The sequence below is a fragment of the Cnephaeus nilssonii genome (assembly GCF_951640355.1).
Source record: "Cnephaeus nilssonii genome assembly, chromosome: 11".
Taxonomy (NCBI): domain Eukaryota; kingdom Metazoa; phylum Chordata; class Mammalia; order Chiroptera; family Vespertilionidae; genus Cnephaeus; species Cnephaeus nilssonii.
In genome coordinates this window covers 11210095-11227009 of record NC_137082.1, presented here as the reverse complement: position 1 = coordinate 11227009, position 16915 = coordinate 11210095, and the positions used below count along the sequence as shown (strand labels likewise).

The window sequence follows — 16915 nt, the reverse complement described above, 5'->3', positions numbered from 1 at the left end:
TGGTTCTGCAATCAGCAGCCCCTCCAGACGTCCCTCAGTGGCTGCGAGGAGCTCACTGCTGATGAGGAAAAGGGTTAGCCACAAACCTGCCTGTCCCTCCAGCCGCCGCCAGACCCACCGGAGGCGTGGGTGTGTCCGCCTACCTGGGAACATCTGCTTTTGTCGTCAGACAGATCCCCCAAAGAAGGGGAAAGCCAAAAAGAATGAAAAGTAAACTTCCAAAGGAAATAAATAGGCCATGAGGATTGGCCACATCTGTGAAGCTGAGCGCTTCAGAGCCAGGCACTGGGCCTGCGTGTGAGCCCAGGTGCTGGGCATCCCGGAGCTGCCATAATGGCCGCAGGGCTGCGCCTGGGGGAGCTGCTGGAGGCCTGGAGGCCCAGCCCCCTGAGGCGGTTCATCCTCCAGGGCCCACCCAGGACCCTCCTCTCGGCTGCCCAGCACCGCTTCCCCCATTGGCTCTTTGCCTTTTCCCAGGGGCCCCAGGGGAGACAGCTGAACCGGAACCCAGATACGGATTTGAGTCCTCGTCCCATGTTCACTGGCTGTGTGACTTGGGGTAAGTCCATGCTCCTCTCTGAGCCTCAGTTTTCTCACCTGTACAATGGGGGGCTTATGCTAGACCAGACGTTTTCAAACTGCTGATGGCGCCTGTCTGTGGGCTGTGAGCTCAACTGACTGAATCCCGACAGGCATGTACTGAGGTAGTTCCGCCTCCACGGCGAGGGGTACGCCCTGTCCTTTCTGGGGACGGCCACGTGCTTCTCTGATCCCACCCGGCACCTCGCTTGGAGCTGCTGCTGGGCGAGCGTGCTCACTGGCTACGTGGCTCGGGCTCTCTGTTCTGTTTCTCTGTGCGAGGTCTGCCAGCCAGGAGTGTGGCTCGGTCAGAAGCCAGGTCCGTCCTGACTCCAGGGCAGCTGCCTTCCCAAGCCTCTGCTTCAGCATCCGCCATATGGAGTCACTCCACGACCTCTGAGGACCGTCCTGTGAATTTGACCTCAACAGGCTCCTTGAGGTCAGGACAGTCCTCGGTACCTTCCCACCGCCGAACCAGCAGCCAGGTCTTGGGCACCGACTTTGTGACTGATTGATTGGATGGGGCTGAGCTGGGAGAGTAATGGATATCAAAGGGCTTACCCTCTACTTTCTGGCTTCCTTCGGCTGGCTGCCACCTCCAGGACAGCCCTGACCCCTGTCCCCAGCATCACCTCCATTGGAGAGTAGGTGTTTGGCAGAGCATGTGACTGGCTTTTATGATATCTAAGGTGGGGCAACAAAAGCCCATTGAGGTCTCTGTGGACGGACCAATGGTCTGAGGGTGGGTTCCGAGCGCCGTCCTGCCTGTGCGCCTGCCGCGCCGCGCTCAGCCCGGGGCAACACTGAGCCAGAGCCGGGTCAGCGGCCGAGCTTCCTGGCTAACCTTGACCTCGGGGTCTTTCTGATCCAGGGGCAGCAGCCTTCTGGAGTGAGTCTCCCCTGAAGGACGGACCTCCTCTCGATGTTCTAGTCAGGCAGAATCCCACAGGAACGTCGGGAGGATTCGGTCTGAGTTCTCTGTGACACTAGGCAAATCACGCCGGCTCTCAGAGCTTCGTTTCTGTATGTCCCTGGGCTTAGAATGGAACTTACACACTGGTTTGGGCTTGTGTCTGACACCCCTGGTGGGTACGGGCTGCTTTGATGAAGTGTCGAGATGGATTCCGAGGCTGTTTTGCTCCCTGGGAGAGGGTGCTGTGATTGATTGTCAATGTCTGCCAGGAATTGAAGGATGGGCAAGAAGAGTCTGTTTGGTGTCACGCACTTGCCACCCCAACCCAGAAGCGCTACGGGGCTCCTCAAGTTGTGAAATGGCTCCGATTCTTACCGTTTCACTGGGTCACACAAAACGTAAGCTCTCTCTGTGGATCTGACCTTCTTTCTAACAGCACCCAGGTTTCTCCTGGGCAGGGACCCAGCCCCACTGTTCAGCGCACACCGTGGAGGCCCGTTCAGACCCCACATCGCACAGCCTCAGTGGCTGGCTCGGCCGGGAAATCTCCTCGGGGCCAGGTCACTGGAAATCAGCCCTAAGAGCCCCCACCCCCACTGGATCCAGCCAGACCTGAAGCTAAACCTAATCCTACACTTTCACATTCTGTGAGCCAATACATTGGCTTTTTTGCTTAAGCCAGTATTAATCAGCATTTCATCACTTGTAACTCAAAGAGTCCTAATGTGCAAATTCTTTCTTCTCCCCAGGCAGGCCCAGAATGGGCACCAAAGAGGGTTTGGCTAACATGACAGTGAGAACATCTGGGGCTTTGTTTTTCTTTTCTTTCTTTCGTTTTTTTAAATCCGGGCTGGACAAGAAGCCTAGAATGAGGAAAAAAGAGACCAATTTCTTCAAATGTAGAAGCCTGGGAGACCCGTCGTCCTGAGGGGTCTGTCTGATAAGATGGCCCCTGCTTTGGATGAGTAGAGTCAAAAAGAGGGCAAATTGTCTGGAACATCCTTCTATTCCCCCCAAAACAAAGTTTTCATGAATGCTTTTTCCTTCGCTTCCTGGGGCACTGAATCTAGCGTGGTTAAAGTTTGTTTAAAAACACTGACATAAATCATAAACACCCTTGAGAGGGACCATTAACCATCAACCAGCAAAGTTAATATCCCTGCACCCCCGTCTCCTCCAGCTAAATGGCCTGGAACCTCCACCCCATCCCCAGAGGAAACGTCCCTGCCTTGTCCTGGAACATTTCAAAATTGGGTTTCTGCGTAAGTCCTTGACGTATCCTCATCCAAGCTCAGCGTGCTGGCCTGGCTCCTTCACGCTGAGGGGACCATGATGTGGAACTAACAGCTCTGGACATTTCTGGAGTCTGGCTCCGGAAGTTTTTTCTGGAGCAAATTCTTCTCTGCACCTCCCCCACCCCACCACCCCTCTCGCTCTCCTTCACCCCCCTCCCGGCAACCATCCGGGAACCTGAAAGGCACAGCAGCAGTGGGAGAAAAGTGAAGGCTTTAGAGTCAGATAGACCTGGGGACGAATCCTAGCCTGACGCATACTTGCTGTGTCACCATGGACAAGTTGCTTAACCTGTCTGAGCCTCAGTTTTCCTTTCTGTAAAATGGGGATAATGCCACCCACTGAAGGGCTGTTTCTGAGAATTCGATGTTACGGTGCTTGCACTGCGCCTGATTTATTTGCAAATGGTAGTTGTACTAGTAATATTTATGTCATTCTCATTTTGATCCACTTAGACCAGGGCGGGAAGGAAGGAGGATGGAGAAGAGAGAGAGAAGGGTATTTGGGACATCCTCAGAGCTTCTGCATCATCTAGTTCGAGACTCGCCCTTTTCAGCCCACCGGGTCAGCCCCTGAAAAGCTGTCTGCTTTATCCTTTCAGAAGACTGATTGATCTCTTTCTTCCCCCCGTGGGGAAACCGAGGCTGGGCCTCGGCCCAGATCCCAGAGTCCGTTGGCAGGAGCTCTGACCACCGGGTCTGCGGGACTTTGTCACGGGCGCCTGAACAGGCCGCGACAATTGTTGCACACCCTCACTGCTCTTCTTCGTCTGTCAGCACAGTTAGCACAACCGTCCCCCATTCAGTGTGCGATCGCTTCAGGAACAGGTCATAGTGAGGAAGACCTCACTGCACTTTCCTCTTCGCCTTGCCTTAGCAGCCCTCCCTTCTTGGCCCTCAGGCGTCCCCCTCCTGGAAGACTGGGTTATGCACGGAGGGCTGCAGAGCGCACCACGCAGCACGCGGTTCCTCGTAACCGAACAGACGGTGGACCTAAAAGCCACCCCTGTGGGAAAACTGGTGCCAGGGAGGCACGCAGTGACCAGGGCATCATTTTTGTAGCTTTTCTGAGAAAACAGTTTTTAAAAGTCCATTAGTGCCTTGGCCAAGTAGCTCAGTTGGTTAGAGTGTCATCCCATTATGCCAAGGTTGCTGGTTCAATCCCTGGTCAGGGCACATACAGGAATCAACCAGCGAATGCATAAATAAGTGAACAAACAAATTGATGTTTCTCTCTCTCTCTCTACTCTCTAAAAATTCAATTAAAAAACATTTTAAGTCCATTAGCTCCCAATTAACATGGCAAAGGCATAGACTTTTCCCGCATGTTGAGAAAGTAGACAGGTCTTCCTTCAATACCTCGGGCAGGAGCCCATGCATAGAAGGCAGGACATCTCTCTGTCCTTGGCCTCAGCCACAAAGGACGGGAGCATGGAGGAGGGTGGTGGTGAAGAGTATGGACTTGGGGTTACCTGGGTTCAAATCCCAGCTCTACCACTTATTAGCTGTGTTACCATGAGCAAGTTATTTTGCTTCCCTGTGCCTCAGTCTTCCCATCTGTAAAGTGGGACTAAGCGGATTTCCTCAAAGAGTTGCTGTGAGTATTAAATGAGTTGATGTGTGAGGTTCTTGGAATGGGCTTTGGTGGATAACAGGCATTCTACGTGTCTGCTGTTTCTGTGTATCTGTGTTTTTTATACAAGTAGAGTCGGCTCCAAAGGCCGGGGTTGCACTGCCCCTCCAGGGGCTCGAGGGGGAAGCTGCACTGAGACCACCAGCCACTGGCGGTGACAGTCAGGGTCGGGGGCCAGATGCAGTGGAGACGAGGGTTCAGAGCCAAGGTGGAGACAAGGGGGCCAGGCAGGGCTCCGGGCCCCAGCTCCTCCAGCTGCAGCCACATATGCCAGGAAGGCAAGCAGGGACGGGGGCATCAGACACGGCTGCAGACCCCGCCTCGTTCCCCCGCTGGGGAGTCTCATGGTCAGCACACCTCTGGCCACACAGACCCGATGGTGCCCCCTAGAGAGAGGCTGAGGAGGCGGCGGAGGAAATCTGAGCTGAGCAGTACCTAAAGGCCTGAAGTGCTGGGTCAGATTAAATTGACCAGATTACACTAAATCTGGTGTTTTTCCTTGTTGCCCTGGGACTGGGGTTTGTGAGAAAGCTCAGATCAATTACAGGAAATAAAGAGAAGACGTTTCTCTCCACACACGCACGTGATAACGTGAGTGAACAGCCCCGTCCGTTCAGCAGGCCAAGGAGCCGCTAGGTGCTGGGGTCCTGTGTGAGGCAGCAGCTCTGCACCCGTGGGCCAGTCACCTAGCCCTGATGTGTGTGCCCTCATCTAAAAAGGGGCATCATAACCACACCTTTCCACCTTATGGGTTCATTGCAAAGACCAAGAAGACGAGTAAATGAATGGATGGACAGATGGAAGGGACCACTGGTTGGATTACAGAGTCAGGCAAGAAACCCGAAGGGGCAGGATGGAGCTCTCACTGAGCAGCTGCCACAAGGCCACGCCCGTACCTTGGGGAGGGCCCCTCACCAAGGGGAACCCCTACCTCCATCCTCACTTCACCAGCCTTCCTTCCTGGGGCTCGCGGACCAGGGCTCGGAGCCGCCGGGATGCTCAGCATCCTGTGCCACCCCCACACGGAGATCTGCCGTCCCTTCTTCATGGATTATGTTCCCCATGGGGCTGCTGTTGCCCAAAAACTGGCCGGGCCTGGCGCCACGGAGACAAACAAGCCGATAGCCACAGCATCTGATAGCCCAGAACCTGACCCTCGTGGGAGAGCCGCAGCCAGCTGGCATGAGGCCCACGGCCTGGCCGCAGCTCCTGGGCAGTCAGTCCTGGCAGTGACAGGACAGAGGGGAGGGGTCAGACTTCAGCCTTCACGTGGTCACCGATGCCCGCCTGAGTCAGGAGAATAAGCGCAGGCCTGGATACACATCACAGGACCCGGGAGCCTTAACAAATACGCTGCCCACACTCCCTGCCCGGGTCTGTGTGACCCCCAAACCTGAGCCTGACCCCTCACGTTGAACCAGGCTTGACTGCCCTTAGAGGCGCACATCTGCCCCCCATCTCATCTGGGGCTGGAGCCACTGGAGCAGAAGGGCCACAGGGGCCACGTGGCCGTCGTCTGTCCCTCCCTCCCTCCTAAGTCGGGATGTGAATCAGACCCTGGATGTCCACAGGTACGGAGACTGGTTGGCAGCAGGTTGGAGCTTGGGGGTAACCTCAGCCCCGCTCCTGGCTCCTCCCCACTCTAGCTGACCCCACAGCCTCTTGGATGCTGGGCACAGGGGCCCCCCAGCTGCCCTGAGAGGCAGGTACTAGGAGCAGGCTCCTGCTCGGTGTGCATCAGGCAAGTTAGGAGCCAGGCCCCTGGGCCAAGCCAGGAGGCCTCAGTGCTGTTTCTCTCATCTTAACTGAGCCCCCCCATCACCATGACAACAATGGTCAGCATTAATGAAACCCTCTGTGCCACTAGCCTAGGGATCCCCACAAACCCCAGCCCGCAGGTAGGTTATGTGATAACCCCTATTGGGCACAGGGGCGGGCTAAGGCCCCGCTGGTCAGTGGAGGAGGCAGGGCTTGAACCCAGGCAGCCTGGCTTGGAGGCAGTGCCCCAGCCATGTGGCTGGCTCCTCCACGCTGGCCAGCCACCCCCGGCCAAGCTCTGCAGCCTGGCTTTGCCCTTCGGGAACCCCCATCCCCCCAGAGGCCTCCAACCCACTCGTTGGCCGGAGCAGCTCCAGGCTCGCCCTGCTGACACAGCAGCTAGTTCTTGGCCCCAACGCCGCAGTTGTTGGAAATTACAATCCTTCCTTCCGGACTCCGAGCTCACGGCTCCAAGAGGCTCCTAATGCGCACGTCCCCCATTATCCAGAGCAAGTTCTTTCCATGGCCACGGCCCAGGCGTGTTAAAATGTAAACTGCCAAGCACCAGGCGGCAGCACGCTCGTTTGTCTCTGTCAGGCCCCGCCAGGCCCCTCTCCCTCACTGTCAGCCTGCGAGGGGCTTGGCCAGGCCTGGCCCGAGGACTCGGGGTCCGAGGACCCCACAAAGTGCACCACGACGTGAGCATCTAATAGCCTTGTCTCCATGTTGGATAAATCACACCTTCATGGGCCATTTTCCAGTTTGTAGCCCCAAGTCAAGACTCCTAAAACGTTACCAGCTGTCAGGGAGGAGATGTGTGCCTCTGGCACGCGGCTTCCTACCCGTGGGAGAGCCGGGCACGGGTGATCTGAGGCAGAACGCAGCTTCGTGTTTGCCACTCGACCGGCGTGGCTCAGTGGTTGAGCATCGACCTATGAACCAGGAGGTCACAGTTCAATTCCTGATCAGGGCACATGCCTGGGTTGTGGGCTCAACCCCCAGTGTGGGGCATGTAGGAGGCAGCCGATCAATGATTGTCTCTCATCATTGATGTTTCTCTCTCTTCCTCTCCCTGCCTCTCTGAAATAAAAATGTTGGTTTTTTTTTTTTTAAGAAAAAGACAAGATTCCTCCCCTCACCTTGTTACAGCCTCTTTGGGGGACATGCGTCTGGAGAGGTCTGGGCCAGAAGCATGTCTCACATGGCTGGGACTCTGGGACAGAAAGTATGGAACTCCATGCTTGTGGAATGGGGCTGGAGGGCCTTGAACCCTTACCAGCTTTGGAGTCAGAAAGACAAGGGTCCGAACCCTAGATTTGCTATTTACCAGCTGTGTGACCTTGGGCAAGTCATTTCACCTCTCTGGGCCTCAACTAAGTAATCATAGATAGCACCCCCTTCCCAGATTGTGGAGGGGGCTCAATGGGAGAAAAAGAGAAAGGAGCTTAGAGTGTGCTTAGGGATCCTGTGGTAAGGGTAGTGTTAATAACAGCTAATCTTTATTAGGGGGTTTCATGAATTGAGCACTATCCCCCCAAATAAGCATGTCTCCTTGGAGTCTTAGAGCATGACCTTTGGAAATAGAGTCTCTGCAGATGTAACTGGTTAAGGTGAGGTGGCCCCCAATCCAATCCTGTGTCCTGGGGGAGGAGGAGAGGACAGGGGGAAGGCCTGTGAAGGAGCAAGCAGCTGCTCACTCACCTGCTCTCTCCTTCAGAAAAAGCCCAGCAGCAGACCAGGTGAGGCCCGGCCACATCAGTGGTGCAGGGAGCCCTCTGGCCCGATCGGTGCCCTCAAACAATTCCAAGGTCATCCCTGCATTTACCCTATCTGGGTTTCACGCAATTGCTGCCACTACGCAGTAGAATGGGGAGAAAGTAGCAAAACACAGGCAAAACCATCCTTACGATGCAACCCAACAGCAAAGATCCCCCTCCCGGGTCACGAGTGTTTTTCCACCCGGAAACCAGAACAGTTCATCTGAGTTTCTTCACCCTTTGTCCCAAGATGCAAAAATGTCAGAAATGTCAGAAATGTCCCCCCTCTGGCCTGAGGGACACGATCTCGCCCTCGTGGTCCATTTCCTGCACCGGCTGAGAGTCGGGGTGAAGACCACTGGCCGGAGAGGCAGGACAATGGGTTGGCTCCTGCTGGGCCATGTGGATACTGTGGGGCGCACGGGGGTGGGGGTGGGGTGTCCCTCTCTGGGCGCCAGTTTTCTTAGCTGTAAACTGGGGGTGATAATGCCTGGTCGTCATCGCACAGATTAAACTGGAGCCGGTCATACAGGGCTGTTTTCCTCTGTCTTCCCTAAGGGGTCAGCAACGTGAGAACCAGGCCTCCATCAGTGCCTCCCAGACACTACATTACAACGCGGGGACGTGGGCTGTGGGCAAATCCATTTGTGTCCACGGAGCACCAACTGCACGCTCCACGCCATGCCAGTTTCTGGGAGGTTATTTTTTATATACATATATTTTTTTATTGATTTCAGAGAGGAAGGGAAAGAGAAATAGAAATATCAACAATGAGAGAGAATTATTGGTCAGCTGCCTCCTGCACACCCACTACTGGGGATCAAGCCTGCAACTGGGCATGTGTCCTGACCGGGAATTGAACTGTGACCTCCTGGTTCATAGGTCGACGCTCAACCACTGAGCCACGCCGGCTGGGCTCTGGGAGGTTATTTATAACTGTTAACACTGATGCTTAGCAATACCAGCAGGAGCCACCATGTACTGAGCATTCGCTAGGTGCTTTGCCTCAGTTAATTCTCACAATAAACCTGCAAGATACGTGTCATTAGAACCCCCATTTTCCAGGGAAAACTCAGTTCAGCGGGAGTAACTTGCTCGAGGCCCCACAGTTCAGTTGGACTCCCTTTCAACTCTGCCTCCAAAGCAGACCCTGCTGCCCGCAAGTACCCACGGCCCAGTGGGCGGCTGCGGTGAGACCAGACCCCCCATAGATATGACATTCCTCACACAAGCTTGTATTCCTAATGTCCGACACCGGGTCAAACAACCCATACGCCTTACGTCGCTGAGACCTCATAAAACCTTCCTGAGAAGCCATTGTCATTATTATCCTGTTCGTACAGATGAATCGAGGCCCAGGCGGTGACAAGGATGGTGGCACGAATAAGCCAGGAGCAAAAGCTGGCCTTCCTGACTCCACATCTAAGGTTTTGCCCCCACCCTTTTCAAAATGGGGCTGCATAGCATGGGTGCTAAATCCATGCAGACAGCCAAGGGTGTTGGGGGAGAGATCCTAGGGGGCTTCCTGGAGGAAGGGGCTCACAAAGGATGGGCAGAACCTGCCAGGCACAGAGTTCCTCTCTGCTGACACCTGAGGGCATTTGCCAGGAACCTGGGAGCTGGGAGGGCCCAGCCCCATCCTTCTGAAACGTAGCCCCTGGCACCTCATTCCCCCAAGGGACGCAGGAGGAATCTGTCCTGCCTCCCACCCCGCCCGCCCCCGCCGCACAGGCCCGTCTGCATGCCAGGCAGGGCTGGCCCTGCGCCCTGTGCACCTCTCTCCGCTTCGTTCCTCGGGCCTCAGGAAGGAAGGTCCAGAGCCAAGGTTATCGTGCGGCTCGCATACCTTAGGGGAGGGCTGGGTACACAAAGCACAGGTTGTTCAATGCAGCATTTATTTGCGATCACAAAAGACTGGACCCAATCTCACGTCCATCAGCAGGAGACTGGATGAAGACACTCAGGCACAGCCACATGCCACTCAAGGGTCAGGCGAGGAAGAGGGGGAGGGACGTGAGAACACCAAGAGCTGACATCTGGGAAGAACTTTACATGCACACGGGCAGGGCCTCATCCACGTGCATTAATCCTTACATCAACCTCAGGGGCGGGACCGTGATCATCACTTTAAAAATGAGGAAGCTGAGGCGTGGAGAGGTCGCGTCCCTGGCGCCAGGACTGATGGCTGTAAGTAAACGGGGCAGCGGGGATTTGGTTCAGGCAGTGGGTGTCAGAGCCACGCTCAGGACCACTCTGCCACATGGCCTCACCCCTCCGCCGGGAGCACCCCAGCATCTGCGAAAGAAGAGAAACACGCGGACCACCTTCGCGCTCCCGTCCTGCGCCGGCCTGACAAACGGATTGTGATAACTCAAGACGCTGCGGTAGCCAATTTCTCTCTCCACTCCGTTATGGCCAGCGGGCCCATTGGTTAATTTTATAGCCTTTCCTGGAGCCAGGACAAGGACAACGAAACGATCCGCAGGACCCCTTTCATCACCAGCAGCCGGGTTTCTCGGTGGGGGTGGAGGAAGGAAAGAAAAATCAGTTTTTCCCCACGTTGAGCTCATCAACAGAACTCAAGGCCGGGCGGCCAACATGTTGGTGTTGAGAAAAGCTGTTCTCAAGCAGAACTAATTGGCAACAGAAATGGAATTTTTCCCCCAAAAAGGATAAACATGCTTTATCCCTGGGAATTACCCTGCGGAATAGGTATTCCAGACACGTTGTGTGCAGGGACCCGCGTGCGGCCGGCAGCCTCAGCCAGACGAGGCCAAGGGGGCCCGTGCTGCTCACCATTCAACCAGGCCGGCCTGTTCTGCACTGACGATGCCCGCGTAGGTCAGCGGCCCGAACCAGTGCAGCCCAACGTGGACATGGCTCTCCTCTTGCCCGGCATCACTTCCCTCCTCCAGGAATAGCAGCTGGCTTTGGGGGCCCCCCAGACACTGGTTTGGTGGGGTTGACCCTCCCCCCACCCCCCGCCCAGCTCTGGGGACTGCCTGGCAGGCTTCCGCCGAAGAAGAGCGTACTCCAAGGCTATTTCAGGACTGGGCACACACCCTGAGAAACAATAGGCATGAGGGGAGGGGAAAGCACACTGAACGAGGCTTGTGGGAAGGGGGCGCTGCCATTTTAGAGGTGCAGGAGGCGGTCGCACAACATTCAGGACAGCAGCTCCTGCCGAGGGGAGGAGGACATGAATGCACATAAATACTGTCAGCTTCCCAGTTCTCAGTGGGCGGAGGGTGGACGGGTGTTTTTCATTTTACAACTGGATATGGTGAGACTTGGAGGGAAGGGTAAAGGGGGCCATTCGGGCGCCCCTCTCAGTGTCTCGTGATGAGACGATGATTAGTTCAATTATGGACCTGAGGTCCATGTTTTAAAGTCTTGAGGAAAGCTCTCAGTCCTGGATTTGGGGATCAGGGATCTACAGGGACCCCTCTCCCTGGATAAGTGAGCAAAAGACATGAGGCTGTTCCCTCCGCGGTTAACCAGGAACAAGCCTCTTGGGTCCCTGGTGGGTGGACGCGTCCAATGGCGTGTTTGGAGGGATCGCGTGCCCCCTTCCACCTGCAGGGTCTCCCCGCCCTCCGTGGGGTGAGGGTGAGAGGCGATGCTGGGCCTGGGCCTCAGAGGAGGGCTTCCCGCAGCACGGGGTGGGGGGGCCTGACACCACAGAATCCAAGTCCCCTCACCTGCCTGGCTCCTGGGTTTATCGGGACTCAGGTGAGGAAGAGGGTGCTCTTTCCAGAGCCCTCCAGCCCTCCTCAGACAGACACTGACTCCCACTGCGGTGCAACTGAGGGCCCCTCGATGGGTGAGTGGGGTATACGAGAATGAAATACAGGCACGCGGCTGGAGGCTCCCTGGGACTCTAATTCTGGATTCTCCCAAAAAGTCTGGCTGCCTTGTCACCCTTAGCAACATAGCAAAGCAAATATGTCCACAAGTATGTACTGAGTGCCAGGTATGGGCTATAGCAGTGGTCGGCAAACTGCGGCTCGTGAGCCACATGCGGCTCTTTGGCCCCTTGAGTGTGGCTCTTCCACAAAATACCACGTGCGGGCGCGCACGTACAGTGCGACTGAAACTTCGTGGCCCATGCGCAGAAGTCGGGTTTCGGCTCTCAAAAGAAATTTCAATCGATGTACTGTTGATATTTGGCTCTGTTGACTAATGAGTTTGCCGACCACTGGGCTATAGCATTGAATAAAACAGTCCCCAATCCAAAAAAAAATCCCTGCCCTCAGGAACCTTACATTTTAGGGGACACTGAAGAAAAGAAAAACATATAGTATATTGGATGATGGATGATAAGTGGTGCAGAGTGAGCCAGTGGAGATCTGGACAGTGAGTGCCCCAGGCAGAGGGGAAAGCAAGGGCCAAGGTCCCGAGGCAGGACCGTGCCTGGCACAATTGAAAACAGCAAGTGCAGTGAGGGGGAGAGTGAGGGAGATGGGCTCCGGATCCTGCAGGACCTTGTTGCCATGGCGAGGACTTTGCCTTTTACTCTGGGCGAGGTGGGAGCCAGGACGATGGTGTCCTGAGCAGAGGAAGGACAGGATCTGATTTCCTTCTAACAGGACCTGACTGGCTGCAAGTGGAGAGCCGACTGTCAGAGCGGCAGGGCGAGAAGCAGAGGCCCCGGTGAGGAGGCAGCTGTCATGGTCCAGAGAAAGACGGTGGCCACGCGGGCCAGCCGGATGCAGTGGCGGTGACAGGAGGTGGTCAGCGTCCAGTTACAGGTGGCAGGTAGAGCCGGTCAAATTCTTTTTACTGAAGCGTGGATGCAGCCAGGCTCTACTCATGTGTTTTGCGATCGAGAAAGTTGGAGACCTGGCTAGCAAGTAGAGACGTGGTTATCAAAAGGGCGTTCTTCTTACAGCCCCCCGGGGCTCGTGTCGTGCCGGCACGGAGAGGAATGGTTTAGGTCTTTGTGGGCTAAGAGGGAAAACACCCAGGACACATGGGCAAGTGAAAAAAGGAAGAGGCAGAGTGGAGGGGAAATGTTCTCGCTTTTGAAAACCATGAATAGGAGTGAATGAACGGTCTGGGACAGTGGTCGGCAAACTCCTTAGTCAACAGAGCCAAATACCAACAGTACAACGATTGAAATTTATTTTTAGAGCCGAAAACCGACTTCTGCGCATGGGCCACGAAGTTTCAATCGCACTGTACGTGCGTGCCCGCACGTGGTATTTTGTGGAAGAGCCACACTTAAGGGGCCAAAGAGCCGCATGTGGCTCGCGAGCCGCGGTTTGCCGACCACGGGTCTGGGAGAACAGGCACACCTGGCCCTTAATTACCTGGAGTGAAGATTTAAACTCGGGATTGCCCTTCCTGCCACACAAAATAAAATGATAATAAACCCCATTTTTAGTTATTTTTGAAGTTGCTATGGCCCGGCCGGCGTGGCTCAGCATCGACCTACGGTTCAATTCCCGATCAGGGCACATGCCTGGGTTGCAGGCTTGATCCCCACTAAGGAGTATGCAGGAGGCAGCCAATCAGTGCTTACCTCTCATCATTGATGTTTTCACCCCTCTCTCCCTCGCCATCTCCCTTCCTCTCTGAAATCAATACAAATCTATTTTAAAAATAAAATGAAATAAAATTGCTGTGGCTGCCCTCTGCCATCACAACATACTTCTCTTAGTCAGTGTCCCTACCTGGGCCTCCTCCTTGGCCTGGACAGCAGGGAGGCGGAACTTGGAAAGGAGAAATATTTTCCTCTCGTGCTTGCTGACTTGGGAGAGCTGGAAAGAGCCCACCTGGCTCCTAAAGTTTCTAAAAATAGAAAGTTGTCTTAACTTTCCTATAGTTTTGGCTTAGCCCTTCCTTCTACTCATGCCAAGATGCCGTTTGTGTTAGAGAATCGGTCGCTCTGCGTGAAAATACAGGCTGGCAGGGCAAGACCTGCAGTGGGATGGAATGAGCGGGCAGCTGCCACTGAGGGGCCGCCAGAGATGCTACCAGTGGGGACGACTCCTCCTACCCCACCAGCCCCTGCACCCATCCCAGCCCCTGCATCCATTCCAGCCCCTGCATCCATTCCAGCCCCTGCATCCATCCCAGCCCCTGCATCCATTCCAGCCCCTGCATCCATTCCAGCCCCTGCATCCATCCCAGCCCCTGCACCCATCCCAGCCCCTGCATCCATTCCAGCCCCTGCATCCATTCCAGCCCCTGCATCCATCCCAGCCCCTGCATCCATTCCAGCCCCTGCATCCATCCCAGCCCCTGCACCCATCCCAGCCCCTGCATCCATCCCAGCCCCTGCATCCATCCCAGCCCCTGCATCCATCCCAGCCCCTGCATCCATCCCAGCCCCTTCATCCACTCCAGCCCCTGCATCCATTCCAGCCCCTGCTTCCATCCCAGCCCCTGCTTCCATCCCAGAGATCAGGGCAGGGAGAGCAGTTTGGCTGTTCAGCTCAGAAGAGGAAGTTGAGGGAAGGGTTCCAAGGCCCAGTGCCTGGAGTTTGAATCCTTCTGGGTGAGGGCTGCGGACACTCCGCCCCAGGGCTTCTGAGATGCTGTGGGCCAGTGGTGGGTGGGTAAAGGGTTAACCACAGCTCCCCTGGAGAAAGTTTATGTGTGTGTGTGCACATGCACATGTGTGTACATACAAATACTATATATGCACATACACACGCACACACACATACATACATACATATACTTAGGATTATTATACATTATATTGACATAAAGGATGTGTAGCACACAATTTACAAATAAAAACAAAATTTACAATACCCCTTTTTGTAAATTTCATATCATCCATTGTTTCACACAGAACATTTTCATTGATTTTTTCCCCCCTCTATTCTTGCATCTGTAGTCGACCTATGGATATGATGGATGAGCGACCATAGTTCCTCAGGAATGTTGACTGATATTTAATTTTACCTTAAGGAGTAAGACCACCGTGATACCACAAAGAGCAGTCGAGCTTACCCCCTTTTTCAATGAAATGAGCAACTTGCCCGATGTTTGGTGCTATTCCCAGTGTAACAGCTAGAGAGGCAACAGGCTTTTATGTTTAATCTGCATGGTTAACTTTTTCTCCCTCACCTTCTCAAATCTAGACAATGAACAAAACAACAAATCAAACCCTGCATCATCCTCATTTGCCAATTCCCAAAATGTAAACACTCCCAATACGATCAGTATCAGGCTACCAACCTGACATCGCTAACATCGAAGTTGGGAAGAGACGTACCACCGCACACCGAGATAGTGTTCCCACCAGACAGCTACCCTAGATGGAAATAGCCTCAGGAGCACAGGTAACATCATAGGTGCCAAGGTCCTTGCTTGCCCGGGACCGAGGGGGCTTCTGGGACTAGCCAATCACCCTGGAGCTGGGACCACTTGGGTCTGGGCTTGAGCCTAAGGCCGAGCCAGTTCCTGAAAGGACAGGAGGTCTGAGTCAGTGCAGAGCTGCTGTGGGATGGAATTTTCCAGGGAAGAGAAAACAGGAGGCCACATCTGGGTGCCAGGACCTCCAACTCTGTCCAGATGCCTGCCACCCGAGGGATTTCCCACCTGCCATGGCCCTGCTGCATATTTCTTATCTCTTGGCTGCTGCCGGCCACAGCTGCAGGGCCACATATGCAAATCGCCTGTGATAATATTAATGTGGGATGGGGGGGGGGGGGTACGGTGCATGTGGATAGCACTGTTTGTGTTTCACAATTCCGTTTCTACAGAGGAGCAGAGGGGGCCCGGAGTGATTTGAAACACATTTTTGAAAAGGCAAAATAAAACTGGAACAAAACCTAGTAGAGACATATGCCACTCTTTCCACACCCAGCTCTCCCCACCCCGGCCTCAGATTAACCCTCTTCTCTCACTACAACAGAGCAGCAAACACGGCAAATGACCCCGGGCCGGCGGCCGGGCGCGCGCGCTTCATTCACACCAGGAGCCCTGCCCATCCCACCCCGGGACAGGGCGCCCCTTCCGGCCGGGGCTGACATACATCCAAGGAGCTAAAGGCTGCTCAGCCGATTGCTTCTTCCTCTGTCCACGTCTCTGCCTCCCTCCTCCCGACAATGCTCCCTCCTCCTCCACCCCGGCTTCCTGGGGTGATCATCACAGACTCGGCACACAGAATACTGGCGGTGGAAACGTTAGTGAAAGTCAAGTCGGAAAACCCGAGGTCTGGTTCTCATCTCGGCCAGGGACCCGCTGTGTGTCCTCGGGCAAGTTATTCCCCCTCTCTGAGCCTCTGCTTGCTCAGCGTACCATGAAGAGAATAATAATAATACCTCCTCTCTGGGGGATTGTGGGGATTCCCCAAGCTAAAGTTTCAAAATGCCTAGCACAGTGCCTGGTACACAAGCAGACACACAAGAAATAGCAGTCATAGCAAGACCCCCTTAAAGATCGCCTCGCTCAGCCGCTCCATTGTAGAGATGGACAAACGGAGGCCCAGAGAGGGAGAGGAACTTGCCCAGCGCCGCCCAGCGAGACACTGCAATGCCATCTCAGCTCCACGCGGGCTCCCTTCCCGGCTTTGGGAGCTCCAGGTCCGAGGGTGAGGACCTGCTGCCCTCCTCACACCTCCCCTCCCTCCAGGGTCCGGTCCCCATGCCAGCCGCACCTGGAGCAGCCACTTCGCACTCACCATCAGCAGGTCTGGACCTTTAGCGCCCTGTCACCATCCTCCTGGGAGCAGCCTGGTTGATCGCTGTAGCCAGCGGGTTCCCATTCACGGCAGGACTCCAGCCAGGACTCGCCGCCGCCGCCCAGGAGCCCACTGTCCCCGTGGTCTTTGCGACTGTGCGCTGCTGGCTCCGATAGCGCAGCCGGCTCTTATCTGGCCTGTGTCAGGGTGCAGGCAGCTGTGGAGCCGGGGTTCCAGGAAGCCTGCCTGGGGCGCCCCCAGCGGCCCGTGCCCCCGGATGCCGCCTGCCGCTCTGGACGCAGCCGATTTGCCCGTCAGTGTCACTCGGAGCGCTGCCTGGGA

General features: G+C 55.3%; 1 protein-coding gene across 2 annotated transcripts in view; it reads right to left on the bottom strand.

The window, feature by feature from the left end:
- Window positions 1–16915, bottom strand: part of RIPOR3 (RIPOR family member 3) — a 62710-nt gene extending 45795 nt beyond the window's left edge. For both annotated transcript variants that reach the window (XM_079783732.1, XM_079783733.1), the window contains exon 1: window positions 16574–16915. In XM_079783732.1, the coding sequence (XP_079639858.1) occupies window positions 16574–16576 (3 nt within the window). In that variant the 5' untranslated portion in view covers window positions 16577–16915. The remainder of the gene's footprint in view (window positions 1–16573) is intronic.